We start from the raw sequence: 18092 nt of genomic DNA on the forward strand, positions 1-18092 counted from the left end.
GCGAGTTACGTTAACCCCCCCCACCCCAACTTGCAGTCAACTCGCACTCGGCCAGCCGTCCGCCCCGCCGTGCCCCTCCCACAGCCCAGCCGCCCTCCACCCCTGGGCTCTGGATTGAAGCCGCTGAACACACAGTAATTTGATTGGGCTTCCGAAGCCTCCTCTCCCCCCTCCATCCTCCTCTTCCTCCCTCTCCCCCTCCCCCCCTCTCTCTTTCTCTGCCCCTCTGTCTCTGCCCCCTCTCTCTCTCTGGGGGGCTATGTGTCAGTGGATAGGGCGGGGATGGGTTAAAGGGAGCCAATGAATAATATTAATATAATATCAGGGTGGTTAGCGTGTGTGTTGCTGCAGGCTGCCCCCCCGCCCCCCCGCAACGGGACCCAACGGGTCCCCCTTGGTCTAGTTAGTTATAAGTTTTTGGTTCATTTCACGTTTAAAGAATAGATTATATTTAAATCTCCCACTGATTTGTCTCACCATTGTAAGCACTTCTCTGCCCCCCCCCCACCGGTCCCCACCGGTCCCCATCCTCCTTAAAACTTAAAAACTGTTCAATACATTTTTTTAATATAAAAATATTCCTCATCGTATATTTTATTCACAGTCATGTGTGTCTTATGAAACCACACTGAACCGTTTTTGAAAAAAAAAACATGCAAACCCACTGCATTTTCCTCATCTATCATCTCTGGTGTTTCTCCAAGGAAATTCTTAAGGCAAGTCATGCACAGCCTGCCTTTTGTCATTGTGCTGACTGACCCTGATGGATTGCATTTCTCAATGTGCCAAATAGCCTTAGCGCACATTATGGACTTGAACAGATTTCTAACAATAGAGTCCACTATTTGAGCAAGAAGTCTGCAACAGACTCCTTGTTCCAAATTGATCCTGATCCCATTGAAGGGCCAATCTGCCTGAATTAACTCCTCCTCAGGAATGTTCAGTAATGCCATTTTTGATCTAATTTTCTTCATTATATTAAGATTCAGTTCATTTTGTGCAGAACTACAAATATAGAACATAGAACAAAGAACAGTACAGTACGGGAACAGGCTCTTCAGTTCACTATGGCTGTGCTGATCTTGATGCCTAATTAAACTAATACCATCTGCCTGTATATGGTCCATACCTCTCTATTCCCTGCTTTTTCATGTGCCTGTTCAAATGCCTCTATCGTATATGCTCCCACCACCCCTGGCAGCGCATCCAGGCATTTAATATTCTCGGTGTAAAAAACTTGTCATGTAAATCTCTTAAACTTTCCTCCTCTCACCTTAAAGCTGTACCATCTAATTTTGGACATTTTCACCATGGGAGAAAGACTTACTATCTACCCTATCTAGGCATCTCATGTTTTATGCAAAATCCTGATGAAACTCTTCTGCACCCTCACCAAAGGCTCCATATCATTCCTGTAACGTGGCCATTGGAATTGCACCCAATACTCCAAATGTGGCCAAACGCAAGATTCATACAGCTGCAACATGACTTCCCTACATTTTTATAGTCAATGAAGACCATGCCATAAGTGTTCTTTACCAGCCCCATTGACGGGTGCTACCACTCGTGTTGCCACTTTCAGAGAGCTATGGACTCGCATAGACTTACAAATGAGTTGTACACTAAACAGGACAGATGGCAAAACAGGCCACATACATAACGGCCATTAGAAAATTCAGTGCCAATCCCCCCACTGTTTGACATTTCTGTAAGTATTGCAGTGTAATGAGCATCCAACTCCTGGAATTGTAGATCCAAGGAATGATTACGCCCAAATCGTTTCCAATTGAAACTGTAGAATCTTGTTCCACACCCCATCCACTGGTTGTTATCAGGTTTGTTGTTTGTGGGAGATGACTACATGAAAATCTGAAGTTACATTTCTTATACAATAGTGACCACACATTTAAATTCACATTACAATAGTGACCACACATTTAAATTCCTTGGTTGGCTGTATGGTGTTTTAGAATACCAAAGGCAACAAAATGTGCATTAAAATGTCATTTAAAAAAAAACACAATTTTAACTGGTTCTGAATTAACAGCAAAAGTGGTGAATGCAAAGAGATTTTCTAGTCTGTGATGCAGAACCTACCGTCCTCACAGGCAGCACTTTGTCCAGATCATTCAAAGTAATGTTCCTGTCCTCTTCAAACTTCCCTTTCACCATTCTGCACAAATAAAACATGAGTAGCAGCATTAGGAAATACTCACCGCACAAAGCAATTATTTCAGGAAGAAGATAGAGAGAGCATTGACAAGTACAACTCGGTATTCCTCTGGTGATTAATAGCCCCCAAAACGAACAACAACAACAATTCTGAAGAAAGCGGATTAATCAGTTTAGAAAAAATACCACTCTCTATTTCAATTTCACTTTTCATCCCTTCAATTTCTGCAATTTAATTTCCCCAACCACTGTTGAATTTATTCAGTTCCTTGAGTGCAGTCTGTTAGGTCACTTATTGACACCCAATGAAATGGAAAAATGAATTCCCTGTTCAACTCCAGCATGGCTGCCCACTCTCTGCTGAACCAGCACAGCAAATTTGAAACTGATTTCAAAATTGGAAGATAGTCTCCCAGGATACCAACGGAAGTGGTATCAGAGGTGACTTGCTGCAAGATGTTTCTTTAGCAACTGCACTTTCTCCCTCCAAGCAGGCTCAACGTGTTCACATGGCAACCTATCAAGTCCTCCAGATAACAAAAGAATAGATTGCACTTGTTTACAAACCAAAGGATTTTCCAATGTAGTGTATGGGGCCGAATTATATCAATATAACCATCTGCTTATGGTGTGAAGATGGTTGTATGGGGGTTGGCGAGTACAGTAAAATGGTGTAAAGCCAGAATGTACCACAGAGAATAGATTAGCTTAGTTTAGAGCTACAGCATGGACCGCCGAGCCGAGTCCGCACCGACCAGTGATCCCTGTACACCAGAACTATGCTACACACTTGGGACAATTTTACGGAAGCCAATTGACCTAGAAACCTGTATGTTTTTGGAATGAGGGAGGAATTCAGAGCACCCAGAGAAAACCCACGCGGTCACGTGGAGAAAGTAAAAACTCCGTACAGACAGCACATGTGGTCAGGATCGAGCCTGGGTCTCTGGCGCTGTAAAGCAGCAACTCTACCACAGTGCCACTATGCTGCCCTTTTCTAATGATCCATCCACAGGTTTTTTTCTCTCTTGGTTCTCTCCATTTTTCTCTTGGATCAATCAAATGCAGCATTTACAACAACCTAAGACACAGAGCAGCGCAAGTGTACGAGGTGAAGAAGTGGCGCCATGGTGAAACAGAGTGGGTCAAGACAAGAGATTTCCATTAATAAAGGGGAATATGCCTGCATGGTCAGCACGCACCATCAGTTTTATCAAGCAATAGATGCAGTATTAATGGGCTACAGAAATTAAGCTATTCATTAAATGGGCTTGGATTGTGACAGAACGTGGTTACTTTCACAGTTAAATTAGACCAGGCTGGATGATCATCTTTATAAGGGAGGCAGGAGTGACTGACAAGTTAGGACTATTATATACACAAAATGCTGGAGTAACTCAGCGGGACAGGCAACATCTCTGGAGAGAAGGAATGGGTGATGTTTCGGGTCGAGACCCTTCTTTAGACTAAGAGCTCGACCCAAAATGTCACCCATTCCTTCTCTCCAGAGATGCTGCCCGTCCCTCTGAGTTACACCAGCGGTTTGTATTTATCTTCGATGTAAACCAGCATTTGCAGTTCCTTCCTACACAAGTTGGGACTATTGACTGACAAGTTAGGACCATTATACAAGGTGGGACCAAATGTCACAAATTTACTTTGTTTTCTTCGGTACGTAGGCAGGTGGAAGTCAATATTTACAGGATTGCCATAAGATGCCAGGGGTGTGGTAAGCTCTGATGTCTTTTGAGGGATTAAATGTAGTGGAGGGCAGATGTGGAAGAAGTGAAGAAATAAGGCTAAAATTCGACTTAAATAGGGAGAGGATAACAGAAGGAGCAATTGGAGGTACAAGATAACTGGGAGCTAAAAATGTGAGAGGAACTACAATATGACAGCACTCAGACTGGGTTAGGGAACAAGTGATGTACAGTTTTGGTCTCCAAATCTGAGGAAGGACATTATTGCCATAGAGGGAGTGCAGAGAAGGTTCACCAGACTGATTCCTGGGATGTCAGGACTGTCTTATGAAGAAAGACTGGATAGACTTGGTTTATACTCTCTAGAATTTAGGAGATTGAGAGGGGATCTTATAGAAACTTACAAAATTCTTAAGGGGTTGGACAGGCTAGATGCAGGAAGATTGCTCCCGATGTTGGGGAAGTCCAGGACAAGGGGTCACAGCTTAAGGATAAGGGGGAAATCCTTTAAAACCGAGATGAGAAGAACTTTTTTCACACAGAGAGTGGTGAATCTCTGGAACTCCCTGCCACAGAGGGTAGTCGAGGCCAGTTCATTGGCTATATTTAAGAGGGAGTTAGATGTGGCCCTTGTGGCTAAGGGGATCAGAGGGTATGGAGAGAAGGCAGGTACGGGATACTGAGTCGGATGATCAGCCATGATCATATTGAATGGCGGTGCAGGCTCGAAGGGCCGAATGGCCTACTCCTGCACCTAATTTCTATGTTTCTATGTTTCTATGTGATGCAAAATACAATGAAAGAACACAAGAAAATAGAGTCATGTAGCACAGAAGCAGACCTTTCGGCCAATATTCAGCGTCAACCAAGTTAGTAATCTGGGCCATTCCCATTTGCTGGCATTTCACCCACATCTTTCTAAACACCTTCTATCCATGTATATGCCCAAATGTCTTTTAAAAGTTATAATTTTAAGGGGTCAGATCATCAAGGTCTCTCTTAATTTCCTCCTCTCACCTAAAGCGTATGCCGTCTATTTTAGATTTCTCCATCCTGAGAAAAAGGACTGCAGGCATTCACTTTATCCAAGCCCCTCACAAAAAATGTGTAAATTTCAACGCAGTCACCCTCAGCCTCCCACGCTCCAAAAAAAAGTACGAGCCTATCCAACCTCCCTATAACCCAAGCCTACATGTCCAGGTAGCATCCTGGTAAATCACTTCTGCAACTTTCCACAGCTGTGTGACCAGAACAGCATGCAGTATTTCAAGTGTATTCTCACCAATTATTTGTACTGCTGTATTATAACACCCCAACCTCTGTACTTAATACTTTCCCAGAAGGGCAGCGTGCCAAATGCCTTCTTCACCATCCTGTCCACTGGAACGCCATGTCCAGGGAACTATGTACTTGCACTCTTAGATCACTCTGTTCTGCAGCACTCTCCAGGGCTCTACAATCTACCGGCCAAGTCATGCCCTGGCTTGATATAGCAAAGTGAAACACCTCACACTTTTCAGAGTTCAATTCCATTTCCCATTCCTTGGCACACCTTCCCAACTGATCTAGATCCTGTTGGAAACTTAGGTATCCTTCTCCACTGTTCATTATACTACCAATTTTGGTGTCAAATAGGAGGAGTTGGAGGCCACCTGCCCCTTCTAGTCTAACCTTCCATTTAAAATGATCATGGCTAGTCTACATGGCCAAAGCTCCTCTTCCGGATCCAACTATCAATGGATTGCTTTTGCTGCACCCTTCCCCCTCACCTCTTTATATTGGCTATCTCCTAGCCTTCAGACACGATATTGCATGGAATTGTCAACCGTTTATTTTCATCGTCAGATGCTGCCCGACCCACTGAGTTCCTCCAGCAAGACTTTTTTTTTTGATAGTTTGCTTGATAGTAAAAATGCAACTGCTAGAATGATGTGGGTCCATAACTGAGAACTTAATTCCTGATCTTACCCAGAGGGTGCTGCTGAAGAAAATGATCATGGCATATTACAGCAGAGGGAGCAAGTAGAGAGATGATCGATTCTGCATTTAGAATGTGCTACATGTGCAGTAATAAATATCAAAAGTGGAGAATTGACCCAACACCAAACCTTTTACATTGATGTCACAGAGTCATACAATATGGAAACTGGCCATACAATATGGAAACACACCATGTCCATGGCATCCATCGTAACCAACGATGCTAATCCCATTAATCACCGCTTGGGCCCTAGCCTTTTATGCGATGGAATTTCAAAGTTCTTCTTAAATGTTGTGGGCCTACCCAAAGATCTTTGGGCCTACCTGTGTCTATCACCCAAGCAGTGCATTCAGATTCAAACCACCCGCTGGGCGAAAAACATTCTTCCTCAGATCCCTTCTCATCCTCTTACCTCTTATCCTAAACCTATGCTCTATGACAAAAGCAAATACAAACTGTGCCCGTGTTCAGTTCGATTCCACCTCCCAAAGATAGGAGCACAGAGATCAAGAAAAGGATATTTCTGCAACCAAGCTAACAAAGGTGTATTCTGCAATACCCCAGCATCAATTGTATAGGGCTCTGGTGAGACCACATCTGGAGGATTGTGTACAGTTTTGATCTCCTAATTTGAGGAAGGACATCCTTGTGATTGAAGCAGTGCAGCGTAGATTCACGAGATTGATCCCTGGGATGGGATGTCACATGAGGAAAGATTGAAAAGACTAGGCTTGTATTCACTGGAGTTTAGAAGGATGAGGGGGAATTTTATAGAAACATATAAAATTATAAAAGGACTGGACAAGCTAGATGCAGGAAAAATGTTCCCAATGTTGGGCGAGTCCAGAACCAAGAGCCACAGTCTTAGAATAAAGGGGAGGTCATTTAAGACGGCGGTGAGAAAAAACTTTTTCATCCAGAGAGTTGTGAATTTATTGAATTCCTTGCCATAGAGGGCAGTGGAGGCCAAATCACTCGATGGATTTTAGAGAGAGTTAGAGCACTAGGGGCTAGTGGAGTCAAGGGATATGGGGAGAAGGCAGGCACGGGTTATTGATAGGGGACGATCACCCATGATCACAATGAATGGCGGTGCTGGCTCGAAGAGCCGAATGGCCTCCTCCTGCACCTATTTTCTATGTTTCTATGTTAACCCTATCAGCTGTTAGTGAACAACTTTCACTCTCACCATGTCAGGATTGTCTGTAATGGGTAATAAACATTGATCTTGTTAGCTACACTCATTCAAGAGTGAATAAACACAGGATGCATCTTACAAAGTGGCAGAACGTCCGACCTATGCTGGGCCATTGGGAATCCCTAAGAACAAAGAGAGTGGTCCAGTACAGTCTGCATGACTGCTCTTGCAGCTATGGATAATAACTTGGGCCTCTTGAGGCTTTTCAAGAAGCAAGCTGAAGGTTCTCCAACCGGAGTAAATGTCAAGAATCCCCCTTTTCACATTCGGAGAAGTGATACTTACCCTTCTCGCTCAATGTGAGGGAGGTACTTTGAAGCGTTTTGTAAATGCTTTCGATGAAACGAGGTGGTGAAATCTAATTTCTCGGGTTGCAGATCCCATGTTGCTCCACTGCAAGAGAAAACCCGCAAACATTATAACCTACTGGGAAACAGGCCAGTTAGGCTGTCCTTAAATTGGTCTCTGGATCCAAAGGAACTGGCCGAGACATGAGAAATTCCATCAATCACTCTGCTTTTCAGAGGAATGTGTTAGTACAGGTGCACAACCTTTTATCCGAAAGCCTTGGGACCAGACACTTTTCGTAATTCAGAATTTGTCGGTCTTCGGAATGGAAATTTTTTAGCGTAGATTTTAATGGCTGGCTCAGTGGTAGAGTGCTCGGCTCATATCCGCAAGGTCGCGAGTTTGCGCCTTGATCCCGGCAGTTACTCGGTCGCGAGTTTGCGTCTTCAATGTAGTTTTTTCTAGCAGAATAAATGTCTGTATGAAATGCAGTGTAGGAGAGGTGTACTGACTGTGTGGGCAGAACTTTGGAAGTGATTGCCCACCAGTCTAAAAAGCCGCTGTGTCTCCCTGTCCCTGGGATAGCAGGGGGCGATCAAACAGCACAATACCTCCCTCCCCCTCCAACTCCAGAGGAATCCGCTCCCCGATGGACCGCTACGGCGACAAGTGGCAGTTTGTCCACAGCCCGAGCTGCGCCCCCTCATCCGCCACCCCAAGAACAAGACGTACCTTGCACACCATCAGCTTCTGCCCCTACGTGTTCCTCTGGAGTTGGAGCGGGGCTGGGCTAGAGTTGCTGCTGGATGTGGGTCTCTGGGATCTCCGTGCTTGCAGTGGGCCTGGGGGTCGGTGTCCCGTTGGTCCTGACGTCTCCGGCCACCCCCCTGGACTGGAGCTGAGACTGGGAACTGTACCGCCCTTGCCCCCTCCCTCTGCAACTGCAAACAACCCCACTCTCCTGCAAGGGCGGTACAGTTCCCGGAGGATGGCAGGTGGCCGGAGACGTCAGGACCAACAGGAACCCGCTCCCCGATGGGCCCCTACGACGCCCTGAGCTGCGCCCCGTCATCCGCAACCCAGGTTCCTCTGTAGTTGGAGCGGGGCTGGGCTGGGCTGCTGTTGGCTGTGGGTCTCTGGGATCTCCGTGCTTGCAGTGGGCCTGGGGGTCGGTGTCCCGATGAGGGGGCGCAGCTCGGGGAACGGCTTCTGGTGGTCCTGACGTCTCCGGTCAGTTTGCAGTTTTCCTCTGGAGTTGGAACGGGGCTGGGCTGCTGCGGGCTGTGGGTCTCTGGGATCTCTGTGCTTGCAGTGGGCCTGGGGGTCGGTGTCCCGTTGGTCCTGACGTCTCCGGTGACTGGCACGGTCCTGCTCAAAGATCCTATAGCAGAGCTATAAGATCTTTGGTCCAGCTGGCATCGCCGACTTGAAGACAGTGCAAAGCCCCCGCGCCGGTGCAATGAGCGGGGAGCTGGAGAGGGGAGGGAAGGGGTCACACACATGGCCGGGAAGCAGAGGGGTGTAGGTGGGGTGATACTGAAGCGAGCGACAATCTGCTGCTGCCTGCCCCGCTGAGTTAAAAAGTTCCCACGCAAGACTCACGAAACACTGTGTATCGTGAGTCTACCGTGGGAACTTTTTAACTCAGCGGGCAGGCAGCAGCATATTGTCAATTATTAACCCTCCCGCGCAATATACCCTCACCTTCTCTTTTATGAATGGGGATTTAGTTCCCCTTTCTTCGAGGACCGACCGGAGGTTCCGCTGTCACCTCTGCGGGCCGCCCTCGGTGAACGTTTTCAAGGACCTTTCTTCAAGGACCGAAAAAATGGCCGCTATTCGGAGGTTTTCGTTATTTGGATCTTCGGATAAAAGGTTGTGCACCTGTACCAGATAGCCCCTCCAAAGTGAACTTGCATCACATAGAGGGAGAGGTAGATACAGAACATTATATTTAGGAATAAGCAAATGACCAAGATATTAGCCAAATATTTTTGCTTCCCTCTTTGTTGTAGATGTACATACCAAAATTGCGGACAATCAAGGAACAAATGAGTGTGCACTGGCCACTCAAATCAGCTGCCCCGGACATTTTATGATTGGTTTATTGTATTTTAACGTTGTGTTTTACCTGCTTTTAACTATTTATACTGTTCCATCAGGGACTGGATTGTTTTTAGTATTATGTGTGAAATGTTTTAAATTTCATGTGCGATGCTCCGCTATTCCCTGGGAAACGTCTTTTCATTTTGCACTGTACAACTGTTGCTTGCAAGATGACAATAAAGGTTGATTGATTGATTGATTGATTGATTGATTGATTGATTGATTAAAAGTGAAATTAGATTTGACAGAATGTTGAGGTTTTTGGTGATAGAGCATGCAAAATAGAAAAGGGGCAATCAATGCATAATAGTATTTGTTGTGGCTGCAAAAGTTGGTTCAGTGGCACAGCGGTAGAGTTGCTGCCTTACAGCGCCAGGGACCTGGGTTTGATCTTGACTACGAGTGATGTTTGCACATTCTCCCTGTGACCGCTTGGGTTTCCTCCGGGTGCTCTGGTTTCCTCCCATACTCCAAAGACGCACAGGTTTGTAGGTTAATTAGCCTCTGTAAATTGTCCCTAGTATGTAGGAAAAAAACTAGTGTGTGGGTAATTGTTGGTCAGCGTGGAGTTGGTGGGCCAAAGGTCCTGTCTCCATGCTGTATCTCTAAACTAAACTGCGCATGAAATTATGTATTGAGCTGGGGCTACTAGCATGGAAAGAGAAATGATCAACTGGCTGAACAAACATATGTGATTATTGATAAAGCTTCTGTCAGGGTGGACAACAAGGAATACTGCTGTGCTATGAATTAGCTACAATCTACGTTAATGACTTAAATAAGAGAATGCAACATCCACCATTGTCTGGTGAAACAAAGCTAGGCAGGAAAGTGAATGCGAGAAGAATACAACAAGTTTGTTATAATTATAAGATTATTTTGAAAGGTAGGAAGGATAGAAAAACAATGTGGTAAAAAGGCAGGAAACCTTGGCGACTGGAGGGACCTAGAAGTGAGTGTTTATGAACACAAAAATTTACTATTTATGAATGGTAAGAAATTAGGAAAGCAGATGGTAAGATGCCATTATTACAGCAGTACAAAAATAATTTCCAGCAGTTAAAACTTGCTAGATCCCTAAAACAAGTGAGTACCTTGAAGGGCTGATTCTGCAAGAAGTTTATGCAGCAAATGTACAGTGCTCTGAGTATGCAACGGGAAATGTGCAGTTTTAGTGCCTATACTGAAGATACCAATTCCTGGGCAATGATAACAGAGAATTTACCAGGTTGATTCCAGAAATGACAGAGTTGGCCTATGAGAAGAAATCAAGCAGGATGAACTTGTGTCTATTGAATTTTAGAAGAAGGTATTGTTTCCTCTTGCTGATGAGTCCTGAGCACAAAACCGTGGGATGAGAGATGCTAGTACGATTGAGGCGATGAGAAATTATTTAAAATCACAGTGTTATGAGTATTTGGAATTCTCCATCTAGGAGGCCTGTGGGTCTTCAGTCACAGAGTCACAAGGCTGAAACCGATAAATCTTTGGGCATTAAAGGAACTAAGGGTGAAGAGGTTACAAGGTGGATGAGGTAACCAACTATGATCTTGCTGGATAGCAAAGCAAGCACGAGACACTTTTGAATATAGGACAGTATAGTGCAGGAATAGAGCCTCCGGCCCACGATGTCTGTGCCAAACATAACACCAAGACCAGCTCTTACCCACCTGCACAAAATCCTTATCTCTCCATTCACTACAAATCCATATGCCTATCTAAAAGTCTCTTAATAGCCATTATGGACCTCTCTTGCATCTGTTTTCTACATTTCTATGTTCCTATATATATGCCATTTACTTTAGTGTTTTTATCTGCTCATTTAGTCCCTTCAGCAGACTGAAAGGACAGGTGACATGCTCTGAAGGTTGGGCCTCTGCTAGGGTTGCCAACTTTCTCACTCCCAAATAAGGGACAAAAGGTCAAAATATGGGACAAATTCCTGACAGCAATTCGTTGACCGACTCAGCCGTGGCTGGGTGAATGATGAGCTGGCGCGGGTGCTGGACGGCACACATAGCCCAGCCGGCAGGCCAGCTGAGTTTTGGTCCAGGCTGCCAACAGATGGCGCCACGGGCTGCACTCCATCGCGACGGGTGAGACGGGGCCGGATGCGGCGCTCTGACCCGATAGTCCCCTCAACCTGAGTAGTAGCAGTCAAATACGGGACAAGGGCGGTCCCGTATGGGATAAACCAATTTTGCCAAATATACGGGATGTCCCGGCGAATACGGACAGTTGGCAGTCCTAACCTCTGCACACCTGCTCTGAGCAAGGTTGGCTACGTTTTTTGATATACAATTGTGTAACTTTTTCTGCGATTACTAGTTCTACCACCGAATTTATTGAATGAAATATTTAAGGTAAGAGATTCTTGAAAAGATGAAATGGAAGAGGAAATGAACCGTTCCCCGAAGACCCCAAGGTCACGATGAAACCTGTTCCCAATCTCATCCACTGCCACCTAATTAGCTGGCCAAGCCTTCTTGCTACCTTGAAATGTTTGGCACTGACAATAAATAGAACCAAACAGCAGAAGAACAAGGATGAATAAAAGCTGCAGCTCACTTCAAAATGACACATAAACCTAACAGCTCAGAATGTATTGGCAATGGAAAAGAGAGAAGGGGAGGATGAAAAGAAGATATCCCAAGAGGCTCAAAAAGCCAGAGTCACAAACACATTTCCTCAAGAGGGAAGCCAATGGATACAGACGGACATTTGTTAGACTTACTTCTTTTCCCTACTCTTCCAATTAATTGGTTTTATAATACAGGTAACAGAACAGTATTTTTTAAATAACCGATACATTTTGACAGCATGATAATAAATGTAATTTATCTCCTACATCACTTGTTCTTAAAGGATCAGGGGATTCTATTTCTGTGAGCTGAATTTATTTAAAGAACTGGCTAACCCAGAAAGCAATAAGTTCCCTGAGGATAACAATACTCCCAAGTATTAAATCCTTTATTTCAATTAGAATGCAAGAATTCACAGCAACTTTCATGTCAATTGAAAATCGAATGCTCTGGAAATGTCTTTAAAAGTTAAAACATTTATTCAGTTTAGGGAGGTGCACGAACAGTTTTGCACATTTAGTTTCTCTTGCTGCATTTATTATTGCAGTGGGCTTCCCAGAACATTACATAAAGAAAGTACATTTCCACTGCCATAAATATTAATATAGAATAGAATAGAATAGAATAGAATACATTTATTGTCATTGCACAATACTGTGCAACGAAATTCCATTGCATCTCCTTCGGTTTAAAAAGAACAAACACAACAGCCATTGATTCACATATACACATATCAGTAAAAAAAATAATAAATAGGCATTAAAAATATTTTAAAAGAATATTGCGCATTATCTTGCACCCCGAATTATATTGTGCTTCCCCAGTGTTCTCTGGGGAAGCACAATATAATTTGGGGTGCAAGATAATGCGCAATATTCTTTAAAAATATTTTTAATACCTATTTATTATTTTTTTCACTGATATGCCTCTTGCTCATCAGCCTTTAATCTGTAGTGTGCATGCCGATCCAAAAGTTCTATTGTATATATCCCTGCAATATATGTGTCTATCCCTCAACTAAATAGCGGTCCACACACAAACATCTATTCCTGCCACTAGGCCACACAAAGTTTGGAATGGTTGAAGTAACAACAAGTAGGGGAAAGTAGTCAGAAACAACCACTTCAAAGTATCCTTACAAAAAAAAGTACATACCTGATATTTTCAAAGGAGTTAACTGCCCAGATATCTGTCCCCAGAATATCGTAAGATGTCTCCTGGTTACAGATCTAGGAAAAGAGAAAAGCATCCACAAATAACAATTAGTACAAACAAGAGACTCTGGTACCCATGATAAAATTACATAGCACCTTCAGCTTCTAAGCTGCATGCAATAATGATCAACTCACAGCCAGGAAATCTTGGATTCAAGTTTCACTTCATGGACCTAATCATACATAATCTACGCTAACATAGTGATCAGAAAATGCTGTGAAGGCTATGTTAATCAATATCCAAACTGAAATCTATAGTTTTTAGTCAGGCCTGGGTCTTAAGAGATATGGCTTTAAAGCATTTGCTTTAGAGCCTTATCTCCTTAATCACGTTATTCTTAAAGGATCAGGGGATTCTATGTTGAAAAAGGTTTGAGTGGCTGAAGGTATTTTGTTTGTGTCATCATTTGGAATACAACTTCATTTAAATCTCCAATATAATGTTTAGTGGGGTCTCTCTTATGCATGGCTCCTTGATAATTTTTCCTTTCTTGTTAAATCCTAATTTTTTTTTAGTAATTTCCTTCAAGTGGTTTTCTCAAGAGAGTCAAGAGTGTTTTATTGTCATATGTCTCAGATTGGACAATGAAATTCTTGCTTGCTGCAGCACAACAGAATATGTAAACATAACGGGAATAAAAAGTTCAGTGTGTATATATACACATGCATGCATACTCAATAAATGAACAAATATAGTGCAATAATAATAATAATAGTCTGTTGTAGTTCAGAGCTTATTTATTGTTGTGTTTAATAGCCTGATGGCTGTAGAGAAGAAGCTGTTCCTGAACCTGGGCGTTGCAGTTTTCAGGTTCCTGTACCTTCTTCCCGATTTCTTCTACAAACCAAAGTGGGAACGTTACACATTCCAGGCTTTAATTTCAGCACTGGGCATTGAACATGGCCAGGCCTAATATAGATTGATTAGGTGCAGAACAATGCTTCCCTCTATTCCGATTAGACAATACTTTGCCATCCAAACCTCAGAATAGTATCTTCCAGTTAGCACCAGCCAGACAGTGGAGGAGATTTATGACAGTGCCTTCAGGGCCAGAAAATTATAGTTGCAAGGAGAAAAACGCTGGATGGGAGGTTCAATTTCTTTCGAGCAAAAGATATTGAGGGAAAATTTTATTGCGATACATAAAATTAAGAAGCCTCGACAGTATGAACAGGAAGGGCATATATCCATTGGCAGAGAAGGGTGGTTGGAACAAGCATCAGGGAAAAGTGATTATAACATGAAAATATTCCATAACCAGCTTGAGGGAAGGAAAATTAGGTTCAAAACTAGAATCTTAAACTCAAAGTCAATTATAAACACATGAAGATCGAGTGGCTAAAGTACACAAAGAAAATAAATTAAGAGGTAAAACAGTAGCAGAGGCAGGAATTTAAGGAAACATATCGTAATTCCCAACAGAAATGCATTTTATTGCGTGAAAGATCCATCTGTGATGATCTATGTAAGTCATAGAATTATGGCAGTGAAAGATAACATTCTGAAGATTTGTGGTAGGGCAAAGATTGGGAAAACATTAGAAACCAGCAAAGGATGACTAATAACTAACAGAGGTATTGGGACAAAGATGCTATCCCCTATTCCCAATCTCTCTTCTGCAACTGCTCCCAAGATGTGGTTTTCCATTCTCGGGTATCAGAAATGCCCTCTTTCTTTAATAAACATGTTTCCCCCTGCTATCATAGATGGATTCTTCACCCGCATCTTCTCTGCATCTCACAGTCATTCTCTCATTTCCCCTCCCCCCAGAAACAACATGGAAACAGTTCCCCTGAACCTCACCTTTCACCCCACCAACCACTCTGACTTTCCAATCACCTCCTACATGATCCCATTACCTATTACTCATTCAAAGCCTCTTCACTGCTTTATTTTAGTTCTCAGTATAAGGAGTTAGTGGTGGACTTTAGGAGGAGAGGAACACCCCCGTCTCCTTCAATAGTGTGGATATGCAGTTTACCAAGGAGTACAAATACCTTGGAGTGTACCTGGACAGTACACTGGACTGGTCCAGGAACGCTGAGGCCCTGTACAAGAAGGGACAGAGCCACCTGCACTTTTTGAGAAGTCTCCGCTCCTTCAACATCTGCAGTAAGATGCTGCAGATGTTCTACCAATCGGTGGCAGCCAGTGCCATCTTCTTCGCTGTCGTGTGCTGGGGCAGCAGGGCGAAGGCTGCGGACGCCAACAAGATTATCAGGAAGGCAGGCTCCGTCCTGGGGGCGGAGTTAGAGGTGGTCTTGGAGGGAAGGATGCTCCTCAAACTGCGGAGCATCTTGGACAATACAGCTCACCCCCTCCATGACACACTGTTCAATCTGAGGAGTACCTTCAGCAACAGACTGGTTCCACGAAGATGCAGTACAGAATGCCACAGGAGATCCTTTTTTCCCTGTGGCTATCAAACTGTACAACTTCTTCCCCTTATGTCATGAGGCAGACTGCCTTCCCCCCCCCCCCCCACCTCAGTCGCCACGCTCCCCCGGGCTTGGTCCCTCGCAATTTCTCACTCTCACCCTATGTTGGCAGCCCTGATAAAGGTTAGTGGGTGTAGATTGATGACACTACATGAACATTGCACACTGAAATGAACCAGACACTGTCAAGGCCTCCCTCCTACCTTGCGGGTCCAGATGCCATTCGACGATCCAGAACATTCTGCTATGCTCCGCCGCTCCAGTTCCAGCCGCCTTTTGCCATGCTTCCCACCCGTCCCCGCATGCCTCACACCCCTCCACGTCCCGCGGTCGTGACTAACCACGGGGCCTCACCTCCTGCATGTCACCACAAGCCTCTCCCGCGCCATTCTCACTTCCAGGCTCTCCACCTCATCTTTCAGGAGAGGGAGGAGAGGGTTTGGTCCGCACGCGCTCGGGCCGTGTTAGTAGACCACCAGACAGATATAACGAGTATGTTTAACTTCATGGCATAGGTGCCCTTTCCACACTTAGTCTTTAGGGGGAAGGATGTAGATTGATGATGCATGTCAACCAATCACACACAAGCCAGCATCACTAACTCCACCCCACTGTAACACTTATACTAACACTTGCTTCCAGCACGGTTCAGTTCGAGCAGCTAGGATGTACTGACAACCAACTATCCTTTATGCTGTTAAAGTCTCAGTGCTGATTAAAGATGAACTTGAATCACATACTGTGTCTGGTGTATGTCTACAGTGGGTTAAGTGGCTTTGGTAAAGATTGCAAATTGTCCCTCGTGTGTAGGATCATGCTAATGTACGGGAACACTGGTTGGCTTGGACTCGGTGGGCTGAAGGGCCCATTCTCGCGCTGTACAGGTGCACAACCTTTTATCCGAAGATCCAAATAACGAAAACCTCCGAATAGCGGACATTTTTTCGGTCCTTGAAGAAAGGTCCTTGAAAACGTTCACCGAGGGCGGCCCGCAGAGGTGACAGCGGAACCTCCGGTCGGTTCTCGAAGAAAGGGGAACTAAATCCCCATTCATAAAAGAGAAGGTGAGGGTATATTGCGCGGGAGGGTTAATAATTGACAATATGCTGCTGCCTGCCCGCTGAGTTAAAAAGTTCCCACGGTAGACTCACACAGTGTATCGTGAGTCTTGCGTGGGAACTTTTTAACTCAACGGGCAGGCAGCAGCAGCAGATTGTCGCTCCCTTCAGTTTCACCCCACCTACACCCCTCTGCTTCCCGGCCATGTGTGTGACCCCTTCCCTCTCCAGCTCCCCGCCCATTGCACCGGTGCGGGGGCTTTGCACTGTCTTCACGTCGGCGATGCCAGCAGGTCAGTGCCAGTCACCGGAGACGTCAGGACCAACGGGACACCGACCCCCAGGCCCACTGCAAGCACGGAGATCCCAGAGACCCACAGCCAGCAGCAGCCCAGCCCCGTTCCAACTCCAGAGGAAAACTGCAAACTGGCCGGAGACGTCAGGACCACCAGAAGCCGTTCCCCGATGGGCCGCTACGGCGACAAGTGGCAGTTCGCCCACAGCCCGAGCTGCGCCCCCTCATCGGGACACCGACCCCCAGGCCCACTGCAAGCACGGAGATCCCAGATCAGCAACTCCAGCCCAGCCCCGCTCCAACTCCAGAGGAACACGCTCCCCGTATGGGCAGAAGCTGATGGTGTGGAAGGTACGTCTTGCTCTTGGGGTCGCGCAGCTCGGGCTGTGGGCGAACTGCCACTTGTCGCCGTAGTGGCCCATCGGGGAGCGGATTCCTCTGGAGTTGGAGGGGGGTATTGTGCTGTTTGATCGCCCCCTACTATCCCAGGGACAGGGAGACAGGACGTTCACCGAGGGCGGCCCGCAGAGGTGACAGCGGAACCTCCGGTCGGTCCTCGAAGAAAGGGGAACTAAATCCCCATTCATAAAAGAGAAGGTGAGGGTACATTGCGCGGGAGAGTAGGAATCCCAAGACAAAGTTGAGTGAGCGTTCACCGAGGGTGGCCCGCAGAGGTGACAGCGGAACCTCCGGTCGGTCCTGGAAGAAAGGGGAACTAAATCCCCTTCATAAAAGAGAAGTGGAGGGTATATTGCCCGGGAGGGTATATCGCCTACCTGGAAGAAACCGGACATTTTTTCCAGGATGTCGTCTGCACACCAAAGCTCGCCAAAGCTCACGTTTGGCGCTAAACATGGCACGCCAAAGCTCACGTTTGGCGCCAAACGCACGTCGCCTCTGCTGCACACGGATATAAGAGTGTGAAAATGTCGCCTTAGGCCGCCTAAGGGCATGTAGCCCCGCTAGGGTGACATGAGTGCGAGAGGTGATTCAATGCTGCGGTCACATTTACAAATTCAGGAATTCATTCAACACACTGCATTTCATACAGACATTTAT

At 45.3% G+C, this 18092-nt stretch overlaps 1 protein-coding gene across 7 annotated transcripts in view; it reads right to left on the reverse strand.

The window, feature by feature from the left end:
- Nucleotides 1–18092, reverse strand: part of ctif (cap binding complex dependent translation initiation factor) — a 183994-nt gene that overhangs the window by 96358 nt on the left and 69544 nt on the right. For 5 of the 7 annotated variants that reach the window (XM_033033784.1, XM_033033750.1, XM_033033760.1 and 2 more), the window contains exons 4-6: nt 13183–13256; nt 7337–7444; nt 2098–2173 (exon numbers count right to left, since the gene is read on the reverse strand). In XM_033033784.1, the coding sequence (XP_032889675.1) occupies nt 2098–2173; nt 7337–7444; nt 13183–13256 (258 nt within the window). The remainder of the gene's footprint in view (nt 1–2097; nt 2174–7336; nt 7445–13182; nt 13257–18092) is intronic. The other 2 variants (XM_033033774.1, XM_033033767.1) reach the window with 1 other exon arrangement.

The sequence above is a fragment of the Amblyraja radiata genome, chromosome 1 (assembly GCF_010909765.2).
Source record: "Amblyraja radiata isolate CabotCenter1 chromosome 1, sAmbRad1.1.pri, whole genome shotgun sequence".
Taxonomy (NCBI): domain Eukaryota; kingdom Metazoa; phylum Chordata; class Chondrichthyes; order Rajiformes; family Rajidae; genus Amblyraja; species Amblyraja radiata.